This window comes from Carassius gibelio, chromosome B5 (assembly GCF_023724105.1).
Source record: "Carassius gibelio isolate Cgi1373 ecotype wild population from Czech Republic chromosome B5, carGib1.2-hapl.c, whole genome shotgun sequence".
Lineage (NCBI taxonomy): Eukaryota > Metazoa > Chordata > Actinopteri > Cypriniformes > Cyprinidae > Carassius > Carassius gibelio.
In genome coordinates, this window is record NC_068400.1 from 28,685,344 (window position 1) to 28,702,316 (window position 16,973).

At 35.9% G+C, this 16,973-nt stretch overlaps 1 protein-coding gene and 1 pseudogene across 1 annotated transcript in view; one reads left to right on the forward strand and one right to left on the reverse strand.

Annotated features, from left to right (window-relative positions):
- Positions 1-482: 482 nt before the first annotated feature.
- On the forward strand, positions 483-10,834 carry LOC127958188 (glutathione hydrolase 6-like; annotated as a pseudogene).
- Positions 10,835-14,127: 3,293 nt separating this feature from the next.
- Positions 14,128-16,973, reverse strand: part of LOC127958831 (transmembrane protein 8B-like) — a 119,449-nt gene continuing 116,603 nt past the window's right edge. The window contains exon 13 of the mRNA XM_052557839.1: positions 14,128-15,247. Coding sequence (XP_052413799.1) covers positions 14,912-15,247 — 336 coding nt within the window. The 3' untranslated portion in view covers positions 14,128-14,911. The remainder of the gene's footprint in view (positions 15,248-16,973) is intronic.

A 16,973-nucleotide genomic window follows, 5' to 3' on the forward strand; every position in this document is an offset into this window, starting at 1 on the left:
TGAGCACATGGCTCTGTCTTTGTTTATGTTGGCCATGTGCTTCTCTTGTCCTGCCCCCTTTTTTCCCTTTACTGCGCACCCTTGTTTAGCCCTTGTCTTGCCCTTATTTACTTGATTGTGTACACCTGTTCCTCATGTGCTTTCCTCCCTATTTATAGTTCCTCTTGCACTCTTGTATTTGCTGGTTCATGGTCATTCTCACTTTTTCTGTCACTGTCTTTGTCTGTGGCTGATTATGTGAACCTGTTTTGTGCCCTTGTCTTGTCTTGTCCTTTTATTTGAAAAGTGAAACTGGCTGCATCCTTCATGTCAGTTATTGATTGAGGTGAAAAAAGGCTTCATATCAGTGTTATTGTTACTGTAGTAATGTTGCAGGGTTCTCTCAAATTGTAGTATTCCAATGACCTACACATTATACAAAAGAGCACAATAGGTGACATAGATCCCCGGTGCAGGCAGTGGGATGGGAGTCTAATCTCGTGATGGTGGAGGCAGAATCTGAACCAGCCTCCATGTTCTTTTGTGAAGGTATCATGGCGTCAAGTTCTGAGGCTCAAATCATTTGGCTCCACCTCAGCAAGTGTGGTTGACAGACTGAGCTGCCAGATAAGAACCGGACAATCATTTATTTCGTGCAGCTGCATGAATAAGAGCATGAGAAATGTGTTATACCCTCTCCCTCTTCCCTGGAACACCTGGGTCTTACTGTGCTCTCTGATAATGTGAAAATGATTTATGGAGAGAAAATGGGCAGTTATCACAGTTGGGTATCAAACCTTGTTTGTTTGCTCATGCTGATTATTTATTCACTGTTATCTTTTAGGAAACAAGGAAAATAACATGGCCTCATGAATGCTCTTCTTTCAGATTTTGATTTTGTTAAAAGAAGATACATTGTATAATATTATATCTGCAGGAAAGTATCCAATATTTTGTTCAAATAACCTCACTGATTCATTCACTCTACTGATTTGTTCTAAAGCACTGATTTATTCAGAAACTAAACAAATTATGATCATCATTGATTCATTTACTCAAGCAATCCATTTAGATTCACTGATTAATTCAGAGACAGTTTTTTTATCATCAATTTTGTTCCATCAAAGTTATTATTGTCAATGATTAATTCACTCAACATATATTTTTTTAAATACACTGATTTGGTCACTGATTTGTTGTTTGAGGTCTTCATTGATTATGATTGATGGACTAGCAGATAACACATTTTTTTAAATACACTGTGTCGTTCAAAACACCAATGTTGTAAGTTGCTCTGATGTGTAGCTGTTGGCTTTGTATAGAAGAATTTCCGCTGGCAAATACAAAGAAACTAACCGCCAATATAATTGTCAAAGCTGTGATTCAGACTACAACAGTCTTGCTCATCAAGTGTTACATATATTCAAAGCATCATTCACACTGATTGTGTATTAATTGTTAGTAGTCTGTTAGCTGAGAGAATCGTTACAAATCGTTCCAGAAGTTTGTGCCCACTCTCAGTATTGTATTCCTATTTAATCTAGTTAAGATGGCATTGTTTGTTCTTATGGTGGAGACACATTCGTTGCATTTGAAGGTAAATAGTTTAAGAATCAATAGGAAGGTCAATGAAGTACGAAAATAAGTGCAGTGAAGACTGGGATAGAAATATTGATTTCATTGCATACAGCTACAAGGCATGCTCAACAGTTACATAGTGTGTCATGAAGTTAATTATGGTTCTCTTTTGCTGGGGTGTGGGGCAAGGTGACTTTATCAATATCCTTCAGCATGTTTCTCATGTAGTGAAATCAGCTTCTTGTTGGGCTCTAACCCAAGGTGCCATCTTATTTCCTACTGAAATGGCACAAAAACTTTCTCTTTCAATTGGAAAACAGCATCCAACATCCAAACAACAATAAATGATTATTATCCTTAAGGGAAACTGGTAGAAAAATTTTCATTCCTAAGTAACATTTTGATAGACAACTCTGTGTGATTTAGTAATTGCTTTGAGACAAAGAACTCTCCCTAAATAAAATTTGAAATTGAATGACTCTCTGAGGAAATCTTGATAGCTGCAGAATGAAAGGTGATTAACTGCTACTTAGAGGTCTACACAATCTGATTTTTAAGGTTTAGAATTAGCTCTGGGGTGGGATTATGCCAAAACTAAGCTTTGTGATGTAGGTGTAATGATCAGGGGGTTTGAAATACATTTGATATGGGATTCTTCATAAAATACGGAAATATAGATACAGAATATGTTTGGTATTTTACAGGGAGACTAGACATTTTCTTAGTGACTCTACAAAAGTCAGTTTCAGAATAAAATGTACTTTGCAAAAGAAGGTTGGACTATGTCAGCACTTTACAAATGTGCTGTGACTGAAAACACAGGTGCCCAATTGAAAAAGAAAAAAAGAAAGAAAATTCTAGGACATAACCTATACTCCATCCCTGCTCAATATGGCCCACTATTTGGGCCACTGTTGAGGGGGGAGCAATCATAAACTAAATTAAATAAAAATGCTTGCCATGAATGTGTATTTCAATAATATATATATATATATATATATATATATATATATATATATATATATATATATATATATACCTTATCTATCTATCTATCTATCTATATATATATATATATATATATATATATATATATATATATATATATATATATATATATATATATACCTTATCTATATATATATATATATATATATATATATATATATATATATATATATATATATATATATATATATATATATATATATATATATATACATATACAGGTGCTGGTCATATAATTAGAATATCATCAAAAAGCTGATTTATTTCCCTAATTCCATTAAAAAAGTGAAACTTGTATATTATATTCAGTTATATAACAGTTTGGCCAATAACATGCAGGTATTGTATATAATCGACCAATCGTGGGGATGCGTGTGAGAAGGTGAGATCTAGAGGGAACGATCAAAACGATGCAAATATGAACACGTGTTTGTTTGTTCGATTGACTTGAAGCATCACTGCGCACAAATCCAAAAAATAAAATATAAAAATAAAGTGCGCCACAACGCTTCTAGACGAATGAATAAACACATGAAAGCATGTTGTTCGTTCACGTGTTAGGGGACTTCAGCTCTTCTGCATTCTTGGGTCTGGTGTATCGCATCTTCCTCTTCACAATACCCCATAGATTTTCTGAAATCTGCATCTCCATAAAGCTGGTCAGCAGCAGGAGGCATGAAGTGCTCTAAAACTTCCTGGTATACTTTTGTGTTGTGTTTTGTGTTACACTGGACCTCAAGCAACGTGGATTGTGTGCCTCTCCTCTCTTCCTCCAGACTCTGGGACCCTGATATCCAAAGGAAATGCAAAACTGACTTTCATCAGAGAACTTAAATTTGGACCACAAAAGCAGTCCAGTCCTTTTTGAAGCACTGTTCAAGAGTGACTTGACACAAGGAACAGGCCGCTGAAACCCATGTCTTGCATACGTCTGTGTGTAGTGGTTCTTGAAGTATTGACTCCAGCTGCAGTCCACTCTTTGTGAATCTCCCCCACATTTTTTAATGCGTTTTGTTTCACAGTCCTTTCCAGGGTGCGTTTATCCCTATTGCTTGTACACTTTTTTTCTACCACACCTTTTCCTTCCCTTCGCCTCTCTATTAATGTGCTTGGACACAGAGCTCTGTGAACAGCCAGCCTCTTTTACAGTGTCCTTTTGTGTCTTGCCCTCTTTTTGCAAGGTGTCAGTGGTCGTCTTTTGGACAACTGTCAAGTCAGCAGTCTTCCCCATGATTGTGTAGCCTACAGAACTAGACAGAGAGATCATTAAAAGGCTTTGCAGGTGTTTTGAGTTAATTAGCTGATTAGAGTGTGGCACCAGGTGTCTTCAATATTGAACATTTTCACAATATTCAAATTTTCTGAGATACTGAATTTGGGATTTTCCTTAGTTGTCAGTTATAAACATCAAAATTAAAAGAAATAAACATTTGAAACATATCAGTCTGTGTGTAATGAATGAATATAATATATATGATGCAGCTGTGCCATCATAGGAATAAATTACAATATATTAAAAGAAAAAAAAATTAATAATATTTTACAACGTCTCTGTTTCCAAAAGTTTTTCAAATCAATCAAATAAATTCAGCCTTGGTGAGCATAAGTGACTTATTTTGAACAACAAAACAAATATAGCCAATATAGCTCCTTGTGTATCTCCCCAAAATGATGAAATCAATTGTCAATTTTTTGCATTTAAACAAATATTAGTGGATAAATAGTTGTACAGTGGTAAGGGAAAATAGCTGACTAATGCCATTAGTGTCTAAGGAAATGTCTAAGCTAATGTTTACATTTGGCCCCTATTTCTACTGCATTAGATTATTAGACAGTCTGTCTGTCTGTATCTATACAGTAAGTATCTGCATTCTATTTTTAGAGTCTCTAGAATTTCTCATGAACATAGCCAGAACTCAATCCAAATATTGTGGTATCACTCTAGTAGTTTGAAAAGTGCTGTTAAATGCTAAACTCCCCTTTCATTTTGACAGCTGCCACCACATTTAGTTATCAAAAAAAAAAAAAAAAAAAAAAACGTGCCAAATCCTTTTACCCCTCAATAATTTTCTAATCCTTATACCCCATATGTACCAGTAGCATGGAGCTTATTCCTCTTGACTTACCAAATGCATCATCACAAAGCTTTAGGAGCAACAGCAGGTCGAAGCCGCGGGCTTTAAACAGGCCATTCTGGGCTGCCCATGGGCTATGATATGATAAACTGCTGAGGAGGCCTTCAAGTCTATCCAATTAAGAGGGGATACAGAATCCTGACTTCAAGGACCAGAAGCAATTACAAATTCTGACAGTAGCCTATTTATTATTAGATCCACATTCATTCCCCTCACGCTTTTTCTTCCTGACTTCATTTAAATCATGAAACATAACTACTAAGCTATTGTCATACAGGTGATATATATTTGCAAATGTCTGTGTCCGAGGTTAGGAATTCATACTGTTGTCACAAGTTTGGTCAATATTGCTTCATTGTTTTCATGCATCTTTTTTAAATATATCTTATTTAAAATGTCAGTGTTCTTAGTGATGTCTTTGTTGCCTTCATTAATTTATGTGCCAACAATTTATTATCAGCTTTTTGTAGGTTGTCTGGTGCATTTAGTCTTTGTTTCTTTTGTCATGTGTCATACTGGCTGTCATGTTTTGTTGTTCCTGGATTCTTGTGGTTTTAAGGAAATGCTGCATTTACATCCTCATTCTTTGGACTTATATTACAACTGAATTTTTAGGTTTTCTATAGATACTTAATTAAGTCTTATAGCAAAAGGACTACAATAAAATATTGTCTGTGCTAAAATGTAAACCCAAAGCAAGACAATCGCATAGAAATGTGCATTTAATACAGTATGATCCTTAATAAAATTCCAATATTTTGCAGAATATTAATGATATGCAAACAAACTTTATGTTCACAATATTGGAATTAGTTTCAAATTAACAAATACGAATGAAGAAGTTTAATTGAATCTGTTGACAATATATTTGCCTTTTAATTTTGCCTCTTGAGAACTATTTTTCTTATAAAAATAGTTTCTTATAAATAAATAAATAAATAAAGCACCAGGCAATATAAAAAGAGACAAAACTCACAAAGGAGCTGGTGCCAGACAGTTTATCTTACAAACCACCTAACTTCAAAGTCTATTCAAGCACACATAAATTTGATCAAAGAGATTGTACTCCATGGAAACTACTTTTTCTTCTTCTTATAACCCCCCTGCCTCACAATCTTCTAATGTGCTGACATTCAGGGCTGGATAAAGGTGTATCTGAATACCGCTGTAGAGCTACATGTGGAATAGAAGGGGGCAAGTGATACCAAGAGAACAGAGGATATAAACAAATAAAGTCATAGCCACATGAGTGACATTTAAGCCGGTCAGTATTGCTGAGATTCTCAATCTCTCGCTGTATCTTGATATGACAGCGGTTCTCACCATCTCTGCAGGAATTTTATATTCAATTACTCTCTGCATGTTGAAAACCTTCCAGTAAATGTCAAAAAGTAAATAAGGTGGGAAGCCGTGCACCATGATTCCCTTGAAGATGGAGATTTGGAGTCACAGGCTACTATGAAAGGAATATTGAGGCTTATGCTCTTAGCTCGCTTCCAGGTCACTGGAACATTGAGCATCAGCACAGACCAACCCCACTGCTTTACCCTGAGCCTCAGCCTTTGTGGAAATAAATAAATAAAATAAAAGCAAAACAAAGCTTTTTAAATGTAGATTATGCCTTTCTGATATAATATACGTGTTAAACTATTGTGTTAGTTGTCACTTGCTGTACTCATTGTGGGTTTGTTTGTCATTTAGCTAGTCTTGGGTTTATTTATTTAGTTTATTTAGGTAAGACATTTTTCTCTTTTTAATTGCACTGCACAGTGAACTACGCACAGTTTATATAGACAAATTTTGGTTAATTAAATTAATGTGAGTTGTCTTGAAACACAATAACTCTGACGTGTATCAGCAGGGTTTGTGCAGTTTTTACCATGGCCTGACTGTCAGGACAAACCGGAAACTGGAGATTTCTAGGTTACTGGAATCAATATTTAAACGACAGATCCAAAATGCACACAGGAAAAATTAGCACTGTTAAATACAGTATAAAGTACTCGCAAGCAATATGCGAGATGAAAACGACAACTATTCTACCGAAGATGAGAACAATGAAATTACTATAGATTTTCATTTGTAAGTGGCAAAATTAAAGTAAAATTTGCATGACATCTGTTGCGCAAGTTAAATGTCATTTCAAAAGAATCTGCTGTAATGTCAAGTGTATTTTCTCCTATGTTGTGGATGCTATTTTCATTTAGGTGCTCAATCTAGCCTTCTTAAGACGCGACGCATCACTGCTGTTTGAGGCATTTACTTTGCAGGCAGCGTTTTTGCACAAAGACACCTACAATATTATCTACAACAAAATAGAACAAGTTTTTTGATAACTAAATGAATATTTAATTACTATAATACTGATTTCTTGCTAGAACATCAAAAGTGCAAAAAGCTGGTCAGAAATATACATTTACACACAAACTATCCACCAAACGCAACTTTCAGAAGCCATTTTTTCTTCTTCTTTTTTTTTTTAGCTCAACCTTCACAGAATGGAACGCACAGGATTGTGGGATATCAAAGGCAGTGAAGGATACATCTATGCTGCCTTCAAAATTAGATCAAAAGAAGATACCTCTGGAAACAGGAAGTAAAGCAGAATTTGGATTCAAACATGCCTTGTGCCTTCTTTCCTTGGAATGGCAGGATTTTAGAGTTTTCGGATGCAGAAGCTTTAATGGGATCTTTCAGTTTTTGCCGCGTCGTGTCGCTGACAGTGTAGATTGTTTTAATGTTCTCTATATTATTTCACTTATAGATATTCTTTCCAATGAAGAGTTGTGATTCATTTCCTTTAACAATTTATTTTATAAATACTTACTTAAAATTTACTTTTAATTATCTCATGACAAATAAAATTAAAATCAACAACCTAAAAAAATATACATATAATAACAAAATAACAGTTGACAAAATGGTTGGAATGATTTAGGGAAATGTTATGTTTAAAAAAAAGCTGGAACCATGATAACTGTGTCATAAAAGTAGCCTAGCTCTTGTACAAGTCATGTGAATTCATTCAAAAACTTTGTTTGAGTAACAGACTGGAATTTATAAAATTTCCATCATCTATGCTTGAAAATTTCAATTTGCATCTGCATTCAGACCGAAGAAGTAAATGCTGCATGTTTTTTATGCGTCTGAACAGATATGAACAGCATGAATATAACAGAATTTTCATTTTTGGGTGAACTTTTCGGTGTCCAGCTGTGCAGTATTCTTGTTATCAGCCACAAAGAACAAAGTGATAAGCTGGCTACCATTATACTCAGACTGATTCAGAGAAACATCACAGAAAAGCAAAAACTCCTTTATATTTGAGCTTTGTGAATACTGCTCCTGCAGACTCCACATTGTAATAGTTTTTACAATATACAGGCTGTTCATCAATCAGCAAGGAACCTGTATCAGGGTCACAGGGGATGTAATTCTTCTGGGAATAATTTTTGGATTTGTGATCTATGAGTGGAATGGCTGTTGGCCTGAAATTGAGGGGTGTCTGATCCTGTGAAATCATCAAGGCACTGACAAGACACATACGATTTCTGAGGATGAAGACCACAAACACCACCATGAACACCTTCAAGATGATGGTGTCCACAATGACCACAAAGATGGAGATCATCGTGATGATCATGATAGTCACACTCATGATCACAGTCAATCGCTTTACCACAGTGCTGCTATCATCACAGACTCTGGCAAGACTCCTTTCATTAGTAATTATAATACTAACAAATATGTGTATTGTGGCATATAATCCTTAAATATGTATCAAACATGTCTCCTGTCCTGTGTGACTTACAGCAAACTGCTCCAGTATTGGTAAGGAGCTTCTTCGGGAGTGAGGGAATGTGGTCGATGCAGGAATTGCTGCTTTACTCTGCCTAGGAGTTGTTCATCCACAAACCACTGGATTAGGTCAGTAATAGTATCATGCACTTTTCAACACTTCACTTCTACAAATCAAAGGTTTCAGTGCCACAGTCTTGGTTGATTACAGGCTTCGATTGCTTAAACACTATACCAGGCTGTGGAACTAAAATTTCAGGACCATAATGCCATTTATTAAAAAGCACAACCATTTCCTTAACTATAAATTTAAACTATAAATGAATCCGATTTGTTTAACTGTCACTGCAAAACTACATACAAATCCCTTCATTTCTCATTGCCTAGACCATGTTGTCATATAGAAAGCACTAGAATTTAATATTGTTCACTCAAGTCATCATAGTTTGAGATCAATTAGCACACAGATACCCATGTGGAAACACTAAAGATAAAAGAGGCAAAGTCAGTTCATTCAGTTTTGGAGCAATAGGAATAGAAAGTGTGCAAATGTATACACATGTTCATCATGTGAAAGTTCATTGAGGGGGAGAACCACAAGCAACAACTTATTACTGGTTTTTGTTTTTGGTTTTGTAGTATTGTTTTGAATTTATCTCACAGGTGTGTAAGGGTTTGTTGTAGTGTGTGTGATGTCTGAGGGCAAAGTTTGGTTTTCCAGCAAGAGGAGTGGTTTTGAGTGTAGAGCTTCATTTTGACCTGAAAATAGAATTTGGGGAATTGCGTGAGACGTTATGGATTTGTGCTTACTGTTTTGACAATGAGGAATAGTTTCAAGAAATGTGTTTTAAGCAATCAAGAAAAACTGTAAAACAAAAAGTACAATACTGTGTTGTAGTCGAGACCACCACATTGGGGTCTGAGCCAAGACCCAGACCACTAAACTGTTAAGCCGGAGTCAAGAATAAGCATTGGCTCAAACATGGTTTTTGTCTTGACTTGGACTTGGATGAGTTGGTCTCGACTACAACACTGCCATTGTTATTAACATTCGTAATTGATTTTGAGATTTATCAATGATTTCTAGCTCTTTCTGATGCATGATGTAATTTCCTGAAATCAGCTGAGCTTTAATGTTTAATTTGAGCAAGTTTTGGTCGAAGTGTTATGCATTTCAAATGGTTTTAGTGAGTGGTTTTTAAGAATGTTTCTTTAGATGTAAAATAATGTTTATGAAAGGTTATAGAAATTAACCATGGAAAAAGCCAATTAACAATATAAAACCACTCCTACATGAATATTTGATCAGTTTAGACTCTCAAATGCATACTGTTTGTTGTAAACATCTACGACTGATTAGCATCGCATTTGCCTTTCACAGGGTTACTAAAAGCATAAACAAATCTTTGAGGCTGCTGAATGATTCATTTGTGCTTCCCGTTTCTTCGAGGTGGAGTGTTTTCTGCAATTTTGTACAATCACCCTACAAGATCATTTAAAGCGATACATGACACCTCTCAGAAGTTGCCCACATATGGTGCTCCCTCATTATTGCAGGGCCTTCGACCTCTGTACTCCAACTATGGGCAATTAGAATGGAGTCGACTTTTCGAGGGCACTACGAAACTCACTAAAGAGGGTTTCCTTATCGATGGAATCCTCTCTAGGGCTTTAGAAACCCACAAGGACAAAATACTCCAGTCAAGACTGTGCGATCTGTTCTGCGATACGACTGGCTGTGTGAAATCAGAGGGCGAGCGTGTTGCCAACGGGAATCTATCAAAACTTTTGCTGAGCATCAGCCTAAATAGCTCCCATTTCCCGGAAAAACCTGGCCGTAAAATTGGCTCAAGACACATCTGAAGCAGAGAAGACCGGCTTTCCTTGCTGCTGCTCAGGTCAGAGGCAGTGAAATCAATGAGCCCCTTATCGTGGCAGAGGAGAAATACAGCATTCTTTAAGCCCCCAACCAGTTCACAGGTAGAATGGTATCCAATAAATTAGATCGAGTCAGAGAGCAAAACCTCACTTTTCAGGAGCCACAGTTATCTCGGTAATGTCTTTTCCTCTTATAATGCCCTCCTAAATTTGGCGAATGAATTCTTCAACACAAACCAGAGAGAGATTTTCACATGAAATACCACAAATAGACATGTAGGAATCCTTGATAGTCACGGCAATTTTTATAGTAATCTCCACCTCGCTCAACAGCACATGGGGATCCGGGCAATACTTACCAAGTGGCGTACTGATTCTCAATGGCTTTACCTCAAACATCACTCAGGAGATTTATTTTAGTTTTCCTCTAGTGTAAGTATAACTGAAGATGGGGTGGATGAATATGGACAGAAATTACATGTAAAAAAATGCTTTATGCACTTTAAGAGCATTGCACATACTCCAAGACTTACGTTATGTAACATATCTTTCTTAAATATGTACATGCATGTGTGTGTTTTTACTGTATATATAGATAATAAATATACACAGTACACACACACATTATGCAAACAAAAACTTTTATTTTTGCGATTAATTGCGATAATAAATTAATGTTTGACAGCACTAATGTGAATGTACTTTGTGTTTATTGTAAGATTATTTAAAAAAAAAAAAAAATGCAATACTGTTTTTCACCCAGTCAAGTTACATCCTTAACATTCTCTCCTTTTAAAAAAGCAGCTTGTTCTCAAATTCCTTTCTGAAATATAATTATTTGGATTTTTTTTTTTTTTTGTATTGTCTTATGAATCAAAGCTTATGCAGTGCACACAAACCCTAAGAGGTTAATCGATTTGAATGAAACTGATGAAAGAAGAAGAACTGCTGCTTTATAACAATGTTTTTGAAAAAGGTCAGTTACCAACAAATGTATTTGTGTAGTATTCTGCTCTTAAATTCTTGACTAGTATGTTTATGTGAAGGTTATTTGTTTTTGGACTTGCTGATGTCAGATTTATGTGATTATTTATGTGAATTCATGTGAGATTTTAACGATTTGTGTGAGAGTTTATGATTTGTGGGATAAAAAGCTTTTTTTGTTGTTGTTGTTGTAAAATCTCATAAGAAAACATAACTATTTTATGCAGTGACAGTTTTGTATGAATTTGTACGATGTGAAATATATATGGAAATGTATGATTTTTAGGGGGAAAGGGCCACCCCCAAACCTAACTGTAAGTGGAGTATAAACACTACCTATGAAAATGTCCGAATGACAGTTTATACAGAATCACAACCAATTTGGTGAAAAATATTTATAAAGGTTTTTTTTTTTCTTTTTTTTTCTCAAGAGTACAATAGGTTAATATTTTGTGCTGGTGCAAAAGAGCTCAATGCTGCAGAAGCAGATTTTGTGATTGTAAAAATATCTGGTGGTCTATCTTCTTTGTGCTGATTTGCTGCACTGTCAGTTTTGATTTAAGTTCTTTTGCTTTTCCTCTCATCGTTTGGGTTATGAGCCAGGAATTATGAGCAGAATACATCAAGACTCTCCCATTTTTGTTTCAGAAACTGTCATTATAGTTTAATGCTGGAGTGTGTTCATTTTCTCTTTTAAAATACTTTTTCCTAGCCCAGCTTATTGAAAAATGTATTTATAGTTAATACTATAGTGTTTTTGAACCATGCTATAGTAAAGAACTTGAATTAATTTGTTGTGGTAATTCTATAGTTGCTGTGGTAATATAACAGTTATAGTAATACAAGCAAATTACTTTACCCAATACTGTACTACGTTTTCTACAACTATAGGGTATATTGTAAAATAGACTTAAGTTTACTGTAGTAAAAACTAAAGGATACTACAGTATTTATTACAGTTTATCAGTTGTCTATACGACAGTATGCTTTAGCATTCATTAACAAAGTGTTGTAAATACTATAATGTATACAGTATAATACACTTTACTGTAGTATGGTTCAAAACCAGCCCAAAAACAGTAATACTGGCTCATCCAATGTGATTAGATTTTGGCAGGACCATCAGTTTATTCTACCAGTAGCAGACAAGGGAAGTGTAAGGAAACCTGTAAGGTTACGATCATCGTTTTTTGCAATTCTGTTTGATGACAGATTTTAATGTCTGCTAAAACCACTACTTTCTCTCTCATTACAACTGAAATAACAGCACACAAATGAATGCACAAAACATGGGGCAAACCTGCAGGTTTCACTGATTTCTCTATGCACATACTATGATATGCACGTATGCCAAAAATGCAAGACTTGAATAACATGCATGTATAATAAAATGTAAAATAGAAACGCACTACACTTTATGTTTTTCACTTGTGAAATGTTTAAAATGACTTTATTCGTACTGTGTGTGTTGAATTGATTGCATTAAAATGCTTTACAGTTTTTTTTGGAGTTAGTCGTGTCCTGTTCAACACTATGCTTCATGTGTCAAAGTGTGTGTCAGGCTTAAGTGTCACTCGTTCATTGGACTAATTTGTGTGCTGTCATTCTGCCCTCAGTGGCTGCAAACAAATTCATATGCATATTTTAATTAAAACACGTTACGCTGCTCCTCCCGTTTGCGATGCTGCTGTCAGTCCAGACTCCTGCTGAGCCACTTCCTTTGCAATGCAGATACTCAGACATTTACTGAAAGCGCATGGATTAGATCATAATTTTAATACCATGTCCTAATTACACTGCAAATTGTGGCAGAGGACATTTTGTGAATCGAAAATGATTTTGAATGAGTGAAATAAATGGTTTTCATAAGCTCAGAGGCCTACGTCGTTTACCTACTCACCATCTAGAAACCACAGCCAATCTGACTGTGTCCCCCATCTCGGTGTGACATCTCTCATCCATTCCCATTTTGACTTGAAATATTGCAAAAGATTGCACTGACTCATGACAGAGCCTTAGCGAATATGTTATGTGAGGAGAAATGAGCATATAGTGCCAAATGGCAAAAAGCTCAATATCAACACAAACCACAAAATCACACAAGATCAAGTTTAGAGAGGCCTTGATTTGTCTGTGGATGTGGGAGGGCACACAGTATATGCAATGAACACACTAGGGTTTATAGATCACTGTTGCAAAACTATTTTAAGTAAACCAAAGTACATCTTCTTCTTTTTTTTCTTTACAGCAACTTTGCCCATATCAGGGCAATGATTTAACTTCAGTTCGAATCACTGGATGTCCTTTCAATTAAAAGGGGCTACTTTGTTCAACAAACTGCACAAATGTTGAATGCACAAAGGAAAATACTGATAATTATTCATTAACAAGTAGCATGGCAGATGATTCATACCCAGTCAAAGGCAGATATGACAGATGAATTGTACCATTGTCTAGTGTCAAGACAAAAAAAAAAAAAAACTCCACGTTGTTTAAGAGTGATGTGTGATATGAAAGCACATATGCCTTGAACTTTAAAACACACATCCTCATAAGAAATGACATACAGAAGTTGATATGAAGGTTGACATGATATGAAGTTAGGAGTTAGGAGGACATTATTTATTTAAAAATGGGTTTTGGTTCCCAGAGGCCCCTGTTTGTGGTTTCTCGTCTCTTAAATATATCAGAGTATAACAGCAGTCTGGTGTGTCAATTTCAAGAAGTAACACATCACTTCTTACACCTAGCAAAATAAAGAATATGATTTGATACAGAAAAAATAAAACGTTTATTTGCTTTAGCTTTAAAATGTCTCCCTCTGATCCTCACTAGGTAAATACAACAGGAAATATGAGGTTATTTATCTGAGGTTTCGTATTAAAACCTGGTCTTGGCAATGGACACTTTCCTAAACCCTCTATAAATCGACAATCAATAATGCTGCAAAGGCAATACAATGCAATCCAAAGTACAATCAGACATTCCACTGAAAACAACTATACTATACATGTACACGTTGTGACTGGATCATAACTATACTTATATTTTAAAAAATGTACAGTATCACATTTTTTTGTGTCTCAGTGCAAAAGATGTTTAGAAAGGAAACTAAAAAAAGCAGTGCTCTTGATACATCCACATAATGTTCTTCCTTTGCATCCTCTAAACACAATAAAACATTTGGTCATTTGAGTGCCAGAAAACAATGAATAAATTAAATGACACATTTTTCAATTTTACAGTCACTGTCAATAGCAGCAGAACAATCAGCTCAGACGGTTTAAATAATGCACTAATAACAGTGCATCGCTGTACTGACACAAACCATTCCCAGATACTAACAATGCAAACGATATTAACGATAATAGTAATCCAAATAACGATGACAAAAACTTGTACGTATATGCAAGAGCGCGTGTATGTCTGTGTGTGTTTCGGTCAAAATTATTTACAGTGCATCAGTAAGTTCTCTGGCTTTGTTTTCCATGTTTTTATATTCCAAAGGAAGGAGAAGAAAGGCAAATAAAAGTCCATGTTGCTAAACATCATCAGCTGGTGCATATGCTGTTGATGGTAATGATCGCTGGGTCCACCAGTCCCATCTCCTCGTGCTCGTTCACACAGAGCTGGTAGCCGCAGCCTCGCCGCCGCTTTAGGGGAGTGACTTTCACGTCAGGTTTGGCACGAGGCGGCAGAAGGAAGCCCACGCTCCCGGCGATGAGCATGTGCCAGATGCTGTGGATGTAGAAGTAGTTCTCCTCCGTCTCCACGAAGGCGTATAAGGCCACCGCTGATGTGGCGATGGTGGTTCCAGGGAACAAGAAAAAGACCCAGCGCTTCCAGGTCGGGGGATAACAGCGGCGCCGGCGGATGGTGCGCACAGTCTGAAGAACAAAAAAGACGGAGACACAGTCAGTCATGAATAAATCAGCACAGTCTAAAACGCATGAGAAAGATGCATGAATTAATAAGACACACAAGCCAATCAAGTTCACCGATTGTGGTCATCACAAAGACAGTTAACAGTTAAGCATTACTGTTTTTACTTCAAACTCATTGTAAAAATGTTTAAAAAGTATTAAAGCTGATTATACTTTTTACTGTACACTGTAAATTATACTGTACATAAATGTATTTTACTTGGTCAGCATTTCTGCCACTGCTTTGGTGAATCTTTATTGTGACAAAGTCATAGTTATGACAAATAAGTTTAATGGAGAATTTTCCCCTCAATTATGACTTTGTATTTGGTTTGACTTCCATAATTCCTTTTTATGTCAGAATTTGTACTTTTTCACATTTATGATATGACTTTTTGTCAAAAAATAACACTTTTGTATAGCTTTCTTTCTTTTCTTTTCTTAATGTGGCAAAAATAGGTTTCCATAGTTGGGTAACTTGATTTAACCCAATGTAAGAGTAGCAAAAACTCATTCAACAAACTTTTAATTTAGCATTGCTGTTAGCATTCACAATGAATTTTGACCTAATATTTAATCTGTATTTAATAAGCACATTTGCAATGGATCCTAACAGTCAGTGAAAAAATTATAATAATAAAATAAGAAACCTCACAGGGTACAAGTGGACTGACCAAAATGAGACAGACTGACCCAAATATGACTGTTTTAACAGTATTTAAAACACCCATTTTATTACTTACAAAAATAAAAAACATTTTAATCCAGCTGGCTCAGATATCTGAACTCGCCCCATTAGATTTAGTGCCCATGATGTTTCTGCAGACCCATAAAGACATACACGAGCTGCTGCTATTAGAGCTCGTTCTGAATGTACACAGTTATAAAGGTGGACATACAATTTACAGACTTCATAGGAATTCAATTCTCCAGCTTGTAGGGACCCGCCTAACCTGATTTTACCAAGTGAGACATGTTCCTGGGACAACATCGTTGTTGACCCTGGAACAACATTGTGATTAACCAATCAGATTTGAAGAACCAGTTTATAGATTTTGTGAAGTTTATGCTTAAAATCAGTGTTTGGTGCTTGTACATCAGTGTCATTCATCTATCATTTCCTCTGATTTTAGGGATTACTCATGGTTAAGGTTAGGTTTAGGTGTAGGGATATGGTTAAGAATATATTTTTGGAGTAAAATGTTGTTCCAGGGTCAACAAAATATGTTGACCTAGGAACACATCGGACTTGGCAAAATCAGGACGTGCGTAGGGACCCTGATATTTATGAAGACTGTAAAGCATGCTGTCCTCCCACACTTCACACCACATGCTCTTCACACCACTCATGCTCCTACTAATGCCATTACACGGTATTCATCTATCAGCTGAGTGTAGAGAAACACTGTTTAACAGATGTGTAACACAGATTAACAAATGTAAACTCTACGGTTAGAACTGGAGAGGCTTTTTTGCACACTTGTCACTAGTTTGTGTCCATCAGATTTGCTCTACCACTTATTGATGTTCTCCTTGTCATTATTAAACTTCCTCCTGTCCTGCCAGGGCAGAGATTGAAATTCTATGCTTTTCTCCCTGTCTGTCATGACATTTCAATTATAATGTTCCACTGGTTGACGACATGTAGACTAGAAGTTTGCCCCAGGTTACAATTTTATAGCCATGGTAT